Genomic DNA, 19,003 nt, shown 5'->3' on the forward strand with positions numbered 1-19,003 from the left:
GGGGAGACTTCAATGCCAAACATCCCGATTGGAATTCTAGAGTAACCTCCAGAGCAGGCGCCAAACTGCAACAACTAGCGCGCGCCCACCACTTCGAAACATGGGGTCCAGTCGAGCCCACACATTTTCCGAAAAACGGAAGCAGGCCCGATGTGTTAGACATAGCTCTCACCAGGAGGATCGCAGGGTTCGTGGCCGCAAGGACAATCAACAGAATGTCCTCCGACCACAACCCAGTGATTCTGGAGGTCGATGTGGGAGAATGGGTAGCACTCCCACGGTACCAGACGTCGTACAAACGAACAGACTGGGAGCGATACCAAGAAACTGTCGCCTCTGATATCGCTCGCGCTCCGCCACCCACTGCGGAAACAGTAGAACAAGCGCTACAAGACCTAACAGGCACCATCTTGCAGGCAGCGGAAGAAGCTACCCCTCCACAAAGGGATGGCCCACCGCCGCAAATACAGCTCCCGGAACACTTGCTAGCTCAAATTCGACACAAGAACAGAGTGGCAAAAGAGTGGAAGATCACCAGAAATCAGGCCACCAGGAGGCTGCTCAATCGTCTACAGGGAGAGCTGAAGGTAGCGCTCAATGAGCACAGAAACCAGCAATGGCAAAACCGCCTCACATCTCTCAAAGTAGACGATCATACACTATGGCAAGCGACCAAACAGTTTACAAAACGACGCGCTAGGATGCCGCCACTGCATGGCGAGCGGGAACTGGTCTACAGCCATGCTGGAAAGGCCAACGCCCTCGCCGACTCCTTTGAGAAGCAGTTCCAGGCGGCAGAACCCCAGGATGAAGAACATGAAGAGGTAGTCAGTCGTCAACTGGCCGTCTTCCTCAATGCTGAGGAGGACCCAGAGGACGAACCCATACTTTTTGCCCCCGAGGACGTGGCAAGAGTAATTAGGTCCCTCCCTACAAAAAAGGCGCCAGGGCACGACAGTGTCACAAACCAGTTAGTCAAAAAACTCCCACCCACAGCGATCACACACCTCGCGAACGTCCTCAACGAGATTACTCGTTCCCGTGTTTTCCCAGCTTGCTGGAAACATGCGGAAGTGGTCGCGATACACAAACCAGGGAAAGACCCTCTATTCCCGCAGCACTACAGGCCGATTAGCCTCTTGCCAACACTCAGCAAGATCTATGAGCACCTCCTGCTAAGACCCATACAAGAACACATTACCAGAGAGCAAATTCTGCCGGATTTCCAATTTGAGTTCCGGCAGAACCACTCTGCCCCACAGCAGGTCATGAGAATGGTTGAAGCAGCCACAGAGGGCTTCAACCACAGAGGCTACTGCGGGATAGTGCTACTAGACGTAGCCAAAGCCTTTGATTCAGTATGGCATAGAGGGCTACTCTACAAGTTGTACACACAAGGGTTTCCCGGGAGCATAGTTCAGCTCATTAAGAGCTATCTCACGAATAGGACTTTCTCCATCAAAGTAGAAACTGCCACCTCCACCAGAAGGCGTATTCGTGCCGGGGTGCCACAGGGATCGGTCCTGGGGCCCGTATTGTACAGTTTGTACACTGCGGATACTCCGACGGCCCCCCTGGTGCACACTGCGCAGTACGCTGACGACACAGCCTTCTACACGAGAAATGCGAACAAGGACCTGGTCATCCGTAGGCTACAAAAGGTTTTAGATGACACAGAAACTTGGGCCCGTCGCTGGCGCATCACGATCAACTCCGAGAAGACGCAGGCAATGCTGATTACCCGCAGGCTCGGAAGGCGCGAACCTCCTCAACGTCCCCCCCTCCACCTTCACCTAAATGGAATCCAACTCCCCTGGCGCAGAACCGCCAAGTACCTTGGCGTAACCTTGGACTCTCGTCTTACGTGGAAACCCCACATAGACGAGGTCCACAGGAAGGTCTGCGCCAGAATGTCCATCCTATACCCTATCCTGAACACAACCAGCTCCCTTCCCTGCCCAGTAGCAGTAAATGTTTACCAGGCCCTGATCCGGCCAGTAATGGAGTATGCGTGCCCCGTCTGGGGATACGCGGCAAAGCAGCACCTGGACAAACTCCAGAGGCTGCAGAACCGCGCCCTCAGAAGGGCACTGCACCTACCTCTTGGATTCCCCACAGACGACTTGCACGCCGCAGCCGAAATCCCACTCCTGAGAGAGCGCTTCCAGGATCTGGCAAGGGCCTTCTATGAGGGTTCTTCCAGATCCGGAAACGCGCTCATCCACTCCCTAGGTCGGTATGACATGTCCCGCGATAAGCATAAGCGCCCTATGACGATCTTCGACGACTAAGTCGAAGAGAAAATCCCAAAACCCAATCCCTAATCCAGTTCCTTCCCATATAACACCAATCTTCTCGCCTACCTCAGGCAAGTACTAGACTCATTCACAACAAACATCACAAGTCACAGACACCAAAAAACTATAGAAAAAATCACACACACACGTTCACAGGGGAGTAAAACCCGAAAGGCTACAAACTCCCCCACACACACTTCCCCAAAGAGGGGAAAGTAAAAGATGTGAGCAGCAGCAGCATCTCGACACTTCGCTTGAAGATGATGGGTACGAAACCCTTCGAAACGTTGCGAGAAGACGACGCCTTTACTCGGCTGATCACCCGAGAAGATTTCACGAATACATCGAAAAAGTTCAAAGAAAGACAGCAGGTTTTGTATTATCGCGAAATATGGGAGAGAGTGTCACAGAAATTATACAGGATTTCGGCTGGAAATCATTAAAAGAAAGGCGTTTTACGTTGCGACGGAATCTTCTTACGAAATTACAATCACCAACTTTCTCCTCCGAATGCGAAAATATTTTGTTGACCACGATAAAATAAGGGGAATCAGGGCTCGTACGGTAAGATATAAGTGTTCATTCTTTCCGCGCGCTATACGAGATTGGAAGAATAGAGAATTGTGAAGGTGGTTCGATGAACCCTCTGCCAGGCACTTAAATGCGATTTGCACAGTATCCACGTAGATGTAGATGTAGAACTATTTAGTATACTGACTCTGCAAAATACCTCTGCCATCGCTCCTGAAAGGCAGTTGAGATACCTTTCAACTGTAACTAGGGGTCCTGCGAAGTTAACCAGACAAGGAAAGCAGACCAAGTGATATCATGGCCACCTCACAGAGGCAAAGCCTTTGGGCTGATCCTGTAAAAATAGTCCTCCGGTTCCACTGGAAGTATGCAAATATGCAGCCAAAAAGCCCAGGCGATGCACCTGTGTTGGCCTGGCATCTATTTAGGTTCGGACCATCCAGCCTGGAGGTTGCACCTACGAATGGTACACTGAAGTGCCAAAAGTCATGGGATAGCGACATGGACGTATACAGATGGTGTTAGTGTCACGTACGTAAGGTATGAAAGGGCAGTGCATTGGCGGAGCTCTCAGTTTTATTCAGGTGAAAAGGTTCCTGACGTCATTATGGCCGCACAACAGGAACTAACAGACTTTGAACGCAGAATAGTAGTTGGAAATAGATGCATGGCACATTTCATTTCGGAAATCGTTAGGGAATTCAATATCCCGAGATTCACTGTGTCAAGAGTGTGCCAAGAATACCAGATTTCAGGCATTACCTTTCACCACAGACAACGCAGTGGCTGGTGGATTCCACTGAACTACCAAGAGCAGGCTTCTTGCATAGAGCTGTCAGTCATAACAGGACTGACTGCGGATCTTTGGTACAGAGTCGAGTGGAGGGTCTGAATCAGAGGCTGGGACGGTTCTGCGACCGTGTGGGCTGCAGATTCCTCGACTTGCGCCATAGGGTGGTGGGGTTTCGGGTTCCGCTGGATAGGTCAGGAGTCCACTACACGCAACAAGCGGCTACACGGGTAGCAGGGGTTGTGTGGCGTGGGCTGGGCGGTTTTTTAGGTTAGATGGCCTTGGGCAAGTACAGACAGGGCAACAGCCTCAACGGGTGCGGGGCAAAGTCAGGACATGCGGGGACCAAGCAGCAATCGGTATTGTAATTGTCAACTGTCGAAGCTGCGTTGGTAAAGTACCAGAACTTCAAGCGCTGATAGAAAGCACCGAAGCTGAAATCGTTATAGGTACAGAAAGCTGGCTTAAGCCAGAGATAAATTCTGCCGAAATTTTTACAAAGGTACAGACGGTGTTTAGAAAGGATAGATTGCATGCAACCGATGGTGGAGTGTTCGTCGCTGTTAGTAGTAGTTTATCCTGTAGTGAAGTAGAAGTGGATAGTTCCTGTGAATTATTATGGGTGGAGGTTACACTCAACAACCGAGCTAGGTTAATAATTGGCTCCTTTTACCGACCTCCCGACTCAGCAGCATTAGTGGCAGAACAACTGAGAGAAAATTTGTAATACATTTCACATAAATTTTCTCAGCATGCTATAGTTAGGTGGAGATTTCAATTTACCAGATATAGACTAGGACACTCAGATGTTTAGGACAGGTGGTAGGGACAGAGCATCGAGTGACATTATACTGAGTGCACTATCCGAAAATTACCTCGAGCAATTAAACAGAGAACCGACTCGTGGAGATAACATCTTGGACCTACTGATAACAAAAAGACCCGAACTTTTCGACTCTGTATGTACAGAACAGGGAATCAATGATCATAAGGCCTGAATGTGGATGTTAGTTGGAATATAAAAAAAGGGAGGTAGGTTTATCTGTTTAGCAAGAGTAATAGAAGGCAGATTTCAGACTACCTAACAGATCAAAACGAAAATTTCTGTTCTGACACTGACAATGTTGAGTGTTTATGGAAAAAGTTCAAGGCAATCGTAAAATGCGTTGTAGACAGGTACGTGCCGAGTAAAACTGTGAGGGACGGGAAAAACCCACCGTGGTACAACAACAAAGTTAGGAAACTACTGCGAAAGCAAAGAGAGCTTCACTCCAAGTTTAAACGCAGCCAAAACCTCTCAGACAAACAGAAGCTGAACGACGTCAAAGTTAGCGTAAGGAGGGCTATGCGTGAAGCGTTCAGTGAATTCGAAAGTAAAATTCTATGTACCGACTTGACAGAAAATCCTAGGAAGTTCTGGTCTTGCGTTAAATCAGTAAGTGGCTCGAAACAGCATATCCAGACACTCCGGGATGATGATGGCATTGAAACAGAGGATGACACGCGTAAAGCTGAAATACTAAACACCTTTTTCCAAAGCTGTTTCACAGAGGAAGACCGCACTGCAGTTCCTTCTCTAAATCCTCGCACAAACGAAAAAATGGCTGACATTGAAATAAGTGTCCAAGGAATAGAAAAGCAACTGGAATCACTCAACAGAGGAAAGTCCACAGGACCTCACGGGATACCAATTCGATTCTACACAGAGTACGCGAAAGAACTTGCCCCCCTTCTAACAGCCGTGTACCGCAAGTCTCTAGAGGAACGAAGGGTTCCAAATGATTGGAAAAGAGCACAGGTAGTCCCAGTCTTCAAGAAGGGTCGTCGAGCAGATGCGCAAAACTATAGACCTATATCTCTGACGTCGATCTGTTGTAGAAATTTAGAACATGTTTTTTGCTCGAGTATCATGTCGTTTTTGGAAACCCAGAATCTACTATGTAGGAATCAACATGGATTCCGGAAACAGCGATCGTGTGAGACCCAACTCGCTTTATTTGTTCATGAGACCCAGAAAATATTAGATACAGGCTCCCAGGTAGATGCTATTTTTCTTGACTTCCGGAAGGCGTTCGATACAATTCCGCACTGTCGCCTGATAAACAAAGTAAGAGCCTACGGAATATCAGACCAGCTGTGTGGCTGGATTGAAGAGTTTTTAGCAAACAGAACACAGCATGTTGTTATCAATGGAGAGACGTCTACAGACGTTAAAGTAACCTCTGGCGTGCCACAGGGGAGTGTTATGGGACCATTGCTTTTCACAATATATATAAATGACCTAGTAGATAGTGTCGGAAGTTCCATGCGGTTTTTCGCGGATGATGCTGTAGTATACAGAGAAGTTGCAGCATTAGGAAATTGTAGCGAAATGCAGGAAGATCTGCAGCGGATAGGCACTTGGTGCAGGGAGTGGCAACTGTCCCTTAACATAGACAAATGTAATGTATGGCGAATACATAGAAAGAAGGATCCTTTATTGTATGATTATATGATAGCGGAACAAACACTGGTAGCAGTTACTTCTGTAAAATATCTGGGAGTATGCGTGCGGAACGATTTGAAGTGGAATGATCATATAAAATTAATTGTTGGTAAGGCGGGTACCAGGTTGAGATTCATTGGGAGAGTGCTTAGAAAATGTAGTCCATCAACAAAGGAGGTGGCTTACAAAACACTCGTTCGACCTATACTTGAGTATTGCTCATCAGTGTGGGATCCGTACCAGATCGGTTTGACGGAGGAGATAGAGAAGATCCAAAGAAGAGCGGCGCGTTTCGTCACAGGGTTATTTAGTAACCGTGATAGCGTTACGGAGATGTTTAATAAACTCAAGTAGCAGACTCTGCAAGAGAGGCGCTCTGCATCGCGGTGTAGATTGCTCGCCAGGTTTCGAGAGGGTGCGTTTCTGGATGAGGTATCGAATATATTGCTTCCCCCTACTTATACCTCCCGAGGAGATCACGAATGTAAAATTAGAGAGATTAGAGCGCGCACGGAGGCTTTCAGACAGTCGTTCTTCCCGCGAACCATACGCGACTGGAACAGGAAAGGGAGGTAATGACAGTGGCACGTAAAGTGCCCTCCGCCACACACCGTTGGGTGGCTTGTGGAGTATAAATGTAGATGTAGAATCAAGGAATACTATGTAAAATAACCACAAAAATCATTGTGGGACGTACGACGAACGTGTACGTTAGGACAGTCTATGGCAGCAATGACGCACATGACCGCCTTTGCTAATAGCACGACATTGCCTGCAGAGCCTCTCCTGGGCTCGTGATCATATCAGTTGGATCCTAGACGACTGGAAGACCGTGACCTGGTCAGATGATTCCAGACAGCAGCTGATAAGAGCTGATTGTAGGTTTCGAGTGTGTTACAGACCCCATGAAGCCATGGACCCAAGTTGTCAACATGGCACTATGGCTCCATAATGGAGTGGGCTGCTTTATGTGGAATAGACTGGATTCTCTGGTCGAACTGAATCGATCATTGACTGGAAATGGCTGTGCTCAACTACTTGGAGACCATTTTCAGTCATTCATAGACTTAATGTTCCCAGACAACGACGGAATTTTTATGGATGACAATACGCCATGTCACCAGATCACAGTGTTCGTGACTGGTTTGAGCAACATTGTGGCCAATTCCAGCAAATGATTTAGCCACCCAAACCGCCCAACATAAATCCAATCGAACATTTATGGGACATAATCGAAAAGTCAGTTCGTGCACAAAATTATGCACCGGCAACCTCTTCGCAGCTATGGCTGGCTATAGAGGCAGCATGGTTCAGTTTTCCTGCGGGGGACTTTCAACGACTTCTTGAGTCCATGCCACGTCGATTTGCTGCACTACGCCGGGCAACAGGTGGTCCGAGACGTTTTTAGGAGGTAACCCATGGCTTTTGTCACCTCTGTCAATATGTCCTATTCGTCTAGCTGCCAACGATCTTTGATGGAGCAATGCGAGCAGACTTCGATGCTGCCAGCTGTTCTCCTGTTGGCTGTCTGGATTATGACACCTCACAACTTCACGAATTTTGTGCAGAGCTCATAGTTCCTCCCCTGAATGCAATCTACAGTACTGTCAGGCGTTCAGTGGCCACCAATTTTCTGAAGCTGATATCAGCTGTGGCCAGAACAAGCAACTCCATCCGCATAACACGGCCTCTGCCCTGCCGTGTCACTGGGAGGTGATGCCGCTGCTAGTGGGCGAGACTGCACGCCACGAGCTGGTGCCGCCAAACATGTCATCTTCCACAAGGCCACTCGCCAGTGCCCAAGGGGCGATGGGGCGACCAGATCCTGACCGCAAAGACCCATCGCTGTTACGTAACGTAGCGTCGAGTCCCATGGGCGTTATAGTACATCGGATGATACTATTGCATACTGCGGCGATTAGATGGGAGCATAGTGGCACGAGTCGCATTGCCAAGGATGTAGGATCAGCCAGCTGATTGTCATTTGCATTTTACATCGACATACCCAACGACCATGGAGCACAAATGTATGCAGCATCACAGGACATTTCACTCTAAGATATTTCTTCATTTGAAGGCTGTTAAATGGAAATATATATATGTGTATACATACACTGAAGAGCCAAAGAAACTGGTACATGTGCCTAATATCGTGTAGGGCCCCTGCAAGCACTCGGGAGTTCCGCAACACGACGTGGCATGGACTCGACTGATATCTGTGTGCTAAGGAGAATTGACACCATTAATCCTACAGGGCTGTCCATAAAGCCGTAAGAGTACGAGGGGCTGGAGATCTCTTCTGAACATAACGCTTCAAGGCATGCCAGATATGCTCAATAATGTTCATGTCTGGGGAGTTTGCTGACCAACGGAAGGGTTTAAACTCAGAAGAGTGTTCCTGGAGCCACTCTGTAGCAATTCTTGTCGTGTGGTGGGTCGCATTGTCCTGTTGGAATTGCCCAAGTCCGTTGGAATGGGCAATGGACATGAAGCGTCGCAGGTGATCAGACCGGATGCTTGCGTATGTGTCACCAGTCAGAGTCGTATCCAGATGTATCAGGCGTCCCATATCATTCCAGCTGCACACGTCCCACACCACTACAGAGCCTCTGATAACTTGAACAGTGCCCTGTTTACATGCAGGGTCCATTGATTCGTGAGGTTGTCTCCATACCCTTATTCGCCCATCCACTCGATACAATTTGAAATGAGACTCGTCGGACGAGACAACATGTTTGCAGTCATCAACAGTCGAATGTTGGTGTTGAAGAAGCCAGCCGAGGCGTAAAGCTTTGTGTCGTGTAGTCATCAAAGGTACACGAGTTGGCCTTCGGCTCCGAAAGCCCATATCGATGTTGTTTCGTTGACACTTTTTGATGGGCCAGGACTGAAATCTGCAGCAATTTGCGGAAGGGTGGCACTTTTGTCACGTTGACCGATTTTCTTCGGTCGTCGTTGGCCCCGTTCTCGCAGGAGCTTTTTCGGCCGCAGCGATGTCGGAGATTTGATGTTTTACCGGATTCTCGACATTCACGGTACTCTCGTGAAATGGTCGTACGGGAAAATACCCACTTCACTGCTACCTCGGGCCGGCCGCGGTGGTCTAGCGATTCTAGGCGCTCAGTCCGGAGCCGCGCGACTGCTACGGTTGCAGGATCGAATCCTGCCTCGGGCATGGATGTGTGTGATGTCCTTAGGTTAGTTAGGTTTAAGTAGTTCTAAGTTCTAGGGGACTGATGACCATAGATGTTAAGTCCCATAGTGCTCAGAGCCATTTGAACTATTTTGCTACCTCGGAGATACCGTGACCCGTAGCTCGTGGGCAGACTATAACACCACGTTCAAACTCACTCAAATCTTGATAACCTGCCATTGTAGCAACATTAACCGATCTAGCAACTCCGCTAGTCACTTGTTCTCTTATATAGGAGTTGCCAGCCGCAGCACCGAATTCTGCCTGTTCACATATCTCTGTATTTGAATACGCATGCCTATGCCAGTTTCTTTGGCGCTTCAGTGTATTATCGAAAGGGGTTTTTCTGTTGAATATTAAGTAAAGGAATTGTACAAAAAAGGTTTTCAGTTTAATCTCAGTGGATACGGTATTTCCCAATTTGCAGCAACGTACACTCACTAGTAACGTTTTCAGTTCTTTGAGTTCTTTCACTTCACATCTTAACAGTGCACCAGTTTTTGTTCCTCTGAGTGATTTTCAAACATTAAGTTTCAGTACACATATAGTAATATTATGGCTGTTTCAAATTATTTCAAGTCGATCTTACTGGCTTTTCAGATATTGCAGGCAATCCCCTAAATACTTATTCATTAACTCACGCTCCCACCTTTTATACCCCTCACCCACACACCTCAAGCTCAATATAATTAATTAAAACGGAAGATGTGAAACCAAAATAAACTGCTCTGCAAAACTTGAGGGCGAGAGAGATAAAGAAGCATAATATATTAACTACTTGTTGGAAATGAATGAAAATGCGAAAACATGTCTTATGACTCCCAGCCATGCACAGAAAGCTGGATGTCACATGGTGTGAGGTCAGTGAGACACAGTGACAAATGGGGCTGGTCCCACAAAACGAGGCAGTTGAAGTACTGGGAAAAGACAACATGTGTCAATCAACCAGCACTTTGGTGGTGTTTTTAATTACAACATGGTCTGGGGCAATATAGGGATGAGCCGGCCGGTGTGGCCGAGCGGTTCTAGGCGCTACAGTCTGGAACCGCACGACCGCTACGGTCGCAGGTTCGAATCCTGCCTCGGTCATGGATGTGTGTGATGTCGTTAGGTTAGTTAGGTTTAAGTAGTTCTAAGTTCTAGGGGACTGATGACCTCAGCAGTTAAGTCCCATAGTGCTCAGAGCCATTTGAACCAATATAGGGATGACTTCACATGGGGAAGAATCATCGGGAAACTGGAAGAAAGACCAAGTGTGATGAGTGTAGACCAAGAGTTTGATATTGCTCACAGCTCAATTTTACATGCATGGGTAGCACTCTGAACTACAGGCTCTGTGCCAAAAGGAGAGGAGGTGTTCGACCACTGTCAACTACACAGCAGATGATGGCTACACTGAATAACAGGCAGAAAGGGACTCATGCCAAACAGCAGGTACAATTGCAACCACATCTAACAGGACTGCAGTGCGTGCACTCTCACACTTCACAGTGGCACTGCGACTGGATGGGGTGGTCTCTTTTTTCCTAACGACCAGTGCACTGTGTACCATTGATACTCGCAATGGTTCTAAGAGCATAAGGACTTGACCAATAAGGAGGGGGTCAGTGTATGCATACACATATATACTTCCATTTAACAGCCTTCAGATGAAGGAAGATCTCAGAGTGGAATGTCCTGTGATACTGCACCATACATTTGTGCTTCATGGTCGCTGGGTATGTCGATGTAAGATGCAAATGACACTCGTATGGCTGATTCCACATCCTTAGCAATGCGTCTCGTGCCACTATGCTCCCATCTAATCACCACAGTATGCAATAGTATCATCCCATGTACTGTATCGCCCGTGGGACTCGACGCTACATTACTTAACAGCGTTAGGTCTATGCTGTCAGGATGTGGTCGCACCATCACCCCTTGGGCATTGGCGAGTGGCCTTGTGGAAGATGACATGTTCGGCGGCACCAGCTCGTGGCGTGCAGTCTCGCCCACTAGCAGCGGCATCCCCGCCCTGTGACACCACAGGCCAGAGGGCGTGCTATGCGGATGGCGTTGCTTGCTCTTGCCACAGCTGAGAGCAGCTTCAGAAAATTATTAGCTACTTACCTGGAATTTTTCATTATAAAAAGTCATATTATGACCAAAAAATATTGATTTAAGTGTTAATTTTAGACTGTTAAAATTTACAAAGCTCCGAGGTAAACTTTCACAAACATCAGTTTTACGGATTTTCTTGAAAAAAAGTAACGAGTTTCAGATGGTTAATTCTGACGAAGCTGGTGACGTAAGTCTCTGAATTTATCTCTTTGGATTTTTCATGGGACTTAATCTAAACCAAAGCCCCTATATTTATTTCATCATGCTGTATTTGTTTATTATGTCTCCTTCATCTAGCTGAAATATATTTTCCCATACCTTCTTCAGTTGTTCTAGTTCGTCCTCTAACTTCCCATCTCTCTCTGCGATATAGGATATGTATATATTTTTTCATCAGCTTCAGAGGTTTCTAATTGGGGTAAAATCATAGATTTCACGTTTGACACTATTCAGTACTTCTTTTGTTTCACTACGAAGTTCACCAACAGACTGTTTCTCTTATTACAACAGCATTATAATCCTTTCTTTCAGGAGTGCTAGTTCTACAAGGTTCGCAGGAGAGCTTCTGTAAAGTTTGGAAGGTAGGAGACGAGATACTGGCAGAAGTAAAGCTGTGAGTACCGGGCGTGAGTCGTGCTTCGTTAGCTCAGATGGTAGAGCACTTGCCCGCGAAAGGCAAAGATCCCGAGTTAGAGTCTCGGTCGGGCACACAGTTTTAATCTGCCAGGAAGTTTCATATCAGCGCACACTCCGCTGCAGAGTGAAAATCTCATTCAGCATTATAATAATATAAATGGACCACAAAGTTCAAATGAACTAGAAAGATTATGATTTTGACTTTTTTGATATAGAAATGACGGAAATGAATCTGTAATAGCGAATGTGGAACAAGGGATGACAATGGAAACTAAATTCGATTCTAGTGTGTAAGCAAATTTACTGACTTGTTTGATATATGCGATAAATTATCTGAATAGTAATGTTACAAGAAAATTAAAAGCAGGGCAGAATGGATTGAAATAGCTCACATTAAATCTTGGGCTAAAAGATTTTAAGAAACATGTGGCAGTCTTAAGGATGAAATGGAACAAACCATTGAGGAACTAAAATGGTAATTGCAAAGAAGTGTTGACCAAAAAATTTCTAAGGTTAGAGAAGAGATGCAGGAAGAGATTTAAGAATAAAAATTGAAGTAAATGAAACTACTGAAAGAATGAAAACGAAAATCGATCCCAGAAAGACAAGGAAATTGTATTAAAAAAGAAAACAGCTTTCGATAATATTGTGAAATAACGAATCGCTCAGTGCAAGACTGAACAACGTAAAATTATAGATTTTTATAGATTTCTGTGACCAACTAATGCTTAAGCACAACGATAGCTGTTGGTTGAAAATGAAAAAAGACCAAGTCACGTTCTTCTTTAAGAAGCACAGAAGTGCCATAAGGACACTCATCGGTCCTCAATGGCAGAAGCTATAAGAGAGGCATTGCGAATCACAGATAAATTTTCTGTTAAGATACACTTTATCTTACTTAATATCTTCTGCGTGTAGTCCGGAAAATGAACATGATGATAAAGCCAGATAAATTCGTGCTTAACGTATGCATACAGACAGTCGTTTACCCTGTACAATCATTTTTCTGTATTGTCTTGAAAGTGATAAAGACTTCTAGAAATAACAAGCTATGTTTATCACAGGATGCTTTCCAATCACTTACTTGATGGCTTTCCCACTTGCATGGACTTGTCATTACAGCCAGGTAGAGCGACCATACCTGCTAGCAACAAAGAAACTGGCAGATTTCCTGAGTCCATAGACAGAATCGACAAACCACAGGAAGCAAAGTAAGGCAACATAGAAAGTGAAAGACCCTCCAAAAAGGAAAAAAAAGAGAAATAATGTAGACAGATTCCACACCCGAATAGAAATAGTCTGCAGACTTGAATTCACAATCCTAGTGCTAAATGGAACACTAATAACGATAAGTGTACTTTTCGACTTTGTCTCCGGTAAATCATGAGCGAGCTTCTTCTAATGTAGTGCCTAACTCAAGTGCATGACACTTGTATTTCTCAAATTTTGTGACGAATGGTTTTGAAGCACTGTGGTTTTTCTCAACTGAAATTTAATAAAAGTTAAGCTAAAGCTATTTATTGAGCACTGACGTTAACAAATTATTATTGCATTAAAATATTTTAGTTAGTTTTGTAATCAAATTATTATTGTTATAAGGCGTGCTATATATTTCACTAGTATCACAAAAATCATAGGTATGTGGCATGTTAAAAATGGGGGTGATGACAAGATGTATTCCAGGGAGACTGTAACGAGTTGTGCTCTTCCTCCCGCCCCCCCCCTCCCCCAGTGAACCGATACCTAGATCGGCACAAGCCTGTTTCTACGAAATACGTTGACTGTGGTATTGTTCTGGCTTGGAATGGTGTACCTACGACTCACCCACAGTACATAATCGGCGCAAGAAGTCGGTTGCAGTTGTTTTAAAATGGGATAATTTGCTGAGAAATTCGTGTGCTAAGTTTTCTAGTAGTTACTTCGTCATTTAAAATACATGGTGGAAATGATAATCATTTACAACGTACTACAGTGGTGTAGGGACACCCAGACGAAAAAGTTGATATAGGACACTTGTGATCTACCAAGCTAGCAGACAACCTCAGATTGGTCTGCAAAAGCCACCTACTGTAGCATATTTGCACCGAGCGATATTTTCAAATCCTATCGCCCTCTTACGTCACCAGCTTCATCAGAATTAACCGTCTGAAACTCATTACTTTTTTTCAATAAAATCCGCTTGAGTATAAAACGCACCTTGTTATTTCACTTACAAATTGTAAAACTGATGTTTGTGAAATTTGACCTCATAGCTTTGTGAATCTTAATTGTTTCAAATAACAATTAAATCAATATTTTTTGGTCGGGTTCGCAGCATAGAATACGTCATAATATGACTTTTTATAATGAAAAGCTCCAGGTAAGCAGCTAATAATTTAGTTAGTAATGTTTCTTCTCTACTAAAAGCTTGTTTCGGCTACAGCGCCATTCTCAAGGAAACCTGTAGATCAAGAGCGCCCCTGAGATAGTTTATAGACGAGGGGGCTGACGACAAAGCGGGAAGAGTGCAATATTTTTAATGTTCTGTAAGGCAAAAGGCGACCTGTAAGTAGCCCTAATAAATTTCCAGTTTCAACCACGTTACAGACCTGCGTAACACAGGCTTTTAAATCATTTTTTAAAAGAAAAACACTTGATATCAATTTTTTTCCTTCCGTGTGAGCTGGGTTGGGAGAGGGGAGGGGGGGGGGGGCGCTATGGGCGCCCTTGCTGTGGATGTTACACTTGTCGAGTCTACTTACGTTTATAAAAAATGTACATAAAAGTCAGTTTACATACATACTTACATCTAATTGGAATAGATGCCCATATTGTATCAATGAGTAAACTGCCGACTATCTGGTTGTTGCCAAATTGCTATAATCACGTAAGTTCTATTTGTATATAACATTTTCGCGAATGCTAATATTTCGTGCCCTTTAACCGATATACAATTTAGCACTAGATTCAAAGAACACACAAGAAATTGTGACAGCAGTCGGTCAAGCTTTTACCTGCATCTCAAAAACCAAAACCACAGAGCAGAACATTTCGAAAATGATAGCTAGTTCTACAAAGAATACCAAAAGGATATACCATGAACACCTTGGAAGAATCAGAAATATACATACATACAAAAAAACTATGCAAATGATATCCTTAATGAACAAATCGATCGCGAAGGTAAAAATTATTTAGAAAATTTTACTGACTTTTGGAAAATGATAACGGATAAAAAATATAGTAAATAAAAAATAAAAAACCATAGATACAAATAATATTAAAATCATAATATCAGTGAAATGCAACTAACATCACTGAATAGCGAAGATTACCCTGTAAACATAAAGCATAAACGAGAAACTGTCAAACTAGCCGTCCAAAGTATTTAACAAAAATATTAGATAAAAATGGAACTTGCATGAATATAACAAGGTAGCAACAAATAGACAGTCGACAGTTTAGTCGCTGATGCAATATAGGTACTTATTCCAACTAGATTTAAGTATATACGTATACTGCCCTTTATGTGCAACTTTTATAAACTTTTATAAAAGTAAGTAGACTCACTAAATGTAACATCTACATTTTTACTTAAGAATGGCGCTATAGCCGAAATAAGCTTGTTGTTAAGAAGAAACATTATGAGCAGCTTACCTGGAATTATTCATTATAAAACAATTCAGTCGTTTTGTTTCTCTAGCCGTCATACTGAGAGACTGCTTTGCTTGTGAGGGTTGGATTTAGGTGGACTTGTAAAGGCAATTAGTTTTCACACAACTTACAGAAGGCGAAAAGATATTCTAAATATCGCGTAGTATGCATGTACTACAGCTTAGATGGCTATTATAGGCCAGTTTGAGATTGTTTTCCGGTTAGATAAATTCCAAGTGTCTCATATAAAACTGTTCGTCTTGATTTCCCCTACATCACTCGGATACGTTGTAAACAGGTATCCTTTACAATCTGTATACGATTTCCTTTCTTGTGACACTCCTAAGGCGTTAGCTTTAAGCACCCGTCGTACAATACCATCCTAAGCATTTCATCAGCGTTCTACATCTACATACATACTCCGCAATCCACCATACGGTGCGTGGCGGAGGGTACCTAGTACCACAACTATCACCTTCTCTCCCTGTTCCACTCCCAAACAGAACGAGGGAAAAATGACTGCCTATATGCCTCTGTACGAGCCCTAATCTCTCTTATCTTATCTTTGTGGTCTTCCCGCGAAATATAAGTTGGCGGCAGTAAAATTGTAATGCAGTCAGCCTCAAAGGCTGGTTCTCTAAATTTCCTCAGCAGCGATTCACGAAAAGAACGCCTCCCTTCCTCCAGAGACTCCCGCCCGAGTTCCTGAAGCATTCCCGTAACACTCGTGTGATGATAAAACCTACCGTAACAAATCTAGCAGCCCGCCTCTGAATTGCTTCTGTGTCCTCCCTCAATCCGTCCTGATAGGGATCCCAAACGCTCGAGCAGTATTCAAGAATAGGTCGTATTAGTGTTTTATAAGCGGTCTGCTTTGCAGATGAACCACATCTTCCCAAAATTCTACCAATGAACAGAAGACGACTATCCGCCTTCCCCACAACTGCCATTACATGCTTGTCCCACTTCATATCACTCTGCAGTGTTACGCCCAAATACTGTATTTAATCGACGTGACTGTGTCAAGCGGTACACTACTAACGGAGTATTCAAACATTACGGGATTCCTTTTCCTATTTATCTGCATTAATTTACATCTATCTATATTTAGAGTTAGCTGCCATTCTTTACACCAATCACAAATCCTGTCCAAGTCATCTTGTATCCTCCTACAGTCATTCAACGACGAGATCTTCCCGTACACCACAGCATCATCAGCAAACAGCCGCACATTGCTATCCACCCTATCCAAAAGATCATTTATGTAGATAGAAAACAACAGCGGACCTACCACACTTCCCCGGGGCACTCCAGATGATACCCTCACCTCCGATGAACACTCACCATCGAGGACAACGTACTGGGTTCTATTACTTAAGAAGTCTTCGAGCCACTCACATACTTGGGAACCAATCCCATATGCTCGTACCTTAGTTAGGAGTCTGCAGTGGGGCACCAAGTCAAACGCTTTCCGGAAGTCAAGGAATATGGCATCCGTCTGATACCCTTCATCCATGGTTCGCAAGATATCATGTGAAAAAAGGGCGAGTTGCGTTTCGCAGGAGCGATGCTTTCTAAAGCCGTGCTGATGCATGGACAGCAACTTCTCTGTCTCAAGGAAATTCATTATATTCGAACTGAGAATGTGTTCGAGAATCCTGCAACAAACTGATGTTAAGGATATTGTTATGTAATTTTGAGGATCCGTCCTTCTACCCTTCTTATATACAAGCGTCACCTGCGCTTTTTTCCAGTCGCTCGGGACTTTACGTTGGGCAAGAGATTCGCGATAAATGCGTTTCACCTACAGTAGCAGCCGTGCAAGTTTGGGTCGTCACCCGCATAGTTTATCTTCACGAGAAGAGCAGACACGTTTTAATTCAGTCACATATTCCTTAACAATTGAAAATCAAGGAGTAGTCTCCTGTATCTTCATCAACTTTGGATCAATTTTCATTAGCGAGGAACCATTCAAAACAAAGAATTTTGTGACAGTTTATTCATAAGAACAAATCATAACAAATTCAAATAGCCATACAAACAAAATTATTCCGCAGGCCACGTTATTGATCACGATGAAACAATTTATGAATACTATCACTTTATAGACAAATTTGTCAAGCCGCCGCTGTTTTCGTCATATTGTTATAGACTCGTAGATAATGGTTCAACTCTGACATGAAACATTACGTCGTCAGAACCTAAAATGTGTAAATATTAAACATAGTGCTACCTTATTTGTGCCCACAGAGCCTCCTCCAGAGAGCGCGCATATACAGAGTTCCGCCAACGACCAAGGAATCTTGCTCGCTGTTGCAGAAGACTTGTGGGGACGACAAACCTACGCAGGATCTCTGCCTGAATCTCATTCAAACTCTTTATGGGTGGGATCCTCAAGGTTTAAATAGGGTGAGTACCATGTACAAATGCATATACTGATAACAATTTAATAGATTTGTATTTGCAGGGGATCTATCTTGAGCAAAACATAATTTTATCTTTTCTTCTATTTCCCAGACAAGTTCCACTGCACTTTCAGCATCATCAGTGGGCTTTTATTTTCATCTCTTAAAGAGGAAAAATGCTTTTCACTACTTGTACACATATAAATTTGACTTTTTAAGACAGCGAATGGGGCGATGGGTAATAATTATTGTATTTTGTTCTCTAGGTTGTAAACTGAAAAGTTTGGTAGTCTTATGCGAGTCTGGGATACCATAGATTTTTACAATGGTCTGAAAACTGTTTACGCGGCCATCCAGAGAGCGATGGAGAACATACTGTTCATTGTCTAAGTATAATACTAAGGGGTCAGGAACCACGACGATAAAAGTCTATTGTTGTTTAACGAAACATTGTTCCACATGCACAAGAATAAGTAAGCAAATCATTAAAGCTTGTTCTATTGTTCTCAGCACCCGAAAAAGTTCAGAACGATTTCTACTCTTTGTTCCCATTCAGAAAAAGTTAACTGCTTGCCTTAAAAGTGGAGAATAACTTACCGCTGTTTTCTATAATATAGCGGGCAGCATACTAAATAGAATCTGGAGAATGAAACACGGGTTTTCCAGATATATTCTGAATCCAAGTAGGTTAACTTTTACACAGTTTCACAACATACACGCAACATATCAATCGACCGAAAATCAATAACGTCAGCCATTACTAACGCCATCCGAGGCTTAAACGGACGCGAACAGCTGACTGACTGACTGACTTTAGGAGATCTCTGGATCTCTTTTCTTTTGTAGCTCTCGCACTTTTAGTCCTTTTCCTACTTAACTGCTCTATTCGTTCGGTTTTTTAAAAATTCTTCTCTTTTTGGTATGTCTGCTCAA

At 44.1% G+C, this 19,003-nt stretch overlaps 1 protein-coding gene across 1 annotated transcript in view; it reads left to right on the top strand.

The window, feature by feature from the left end:
* LOC126471548 (lipase 1-like) overlaps positions 1 to 19,003 on the top strand; it is a 273,437-nt gene that overhangs the window by 146,115 nt on the left and 108,319 nt on the right. Inside the window, exon 5 of the mRNA XM_050099775.1 lies at positions 17,916 to 18,074. Within this exon, the coding sequence (XP_049955732.1) occupies positions 17,916 to 18,074 (159 nt within the window). The remainder of the gene's footprint in view (positions 1 to 17,915; positions 18,075 to 19,003) is intronic.

This window comes from Schistocerca serialis, chromosome 3 (genome assembly GCF_023864345.2).
Source record: "Schistocerca serialis cubense isolate TAMUIC-IGC-003099 chromosome 3, iqSchSeri2.2, whole genome shotgun sequence".
NCBI lineage: Eukaryota > Metazoa > Arthropoda > Insecta > Orthoptera > Acrididae > Schistocerca > Schistocerca serialis.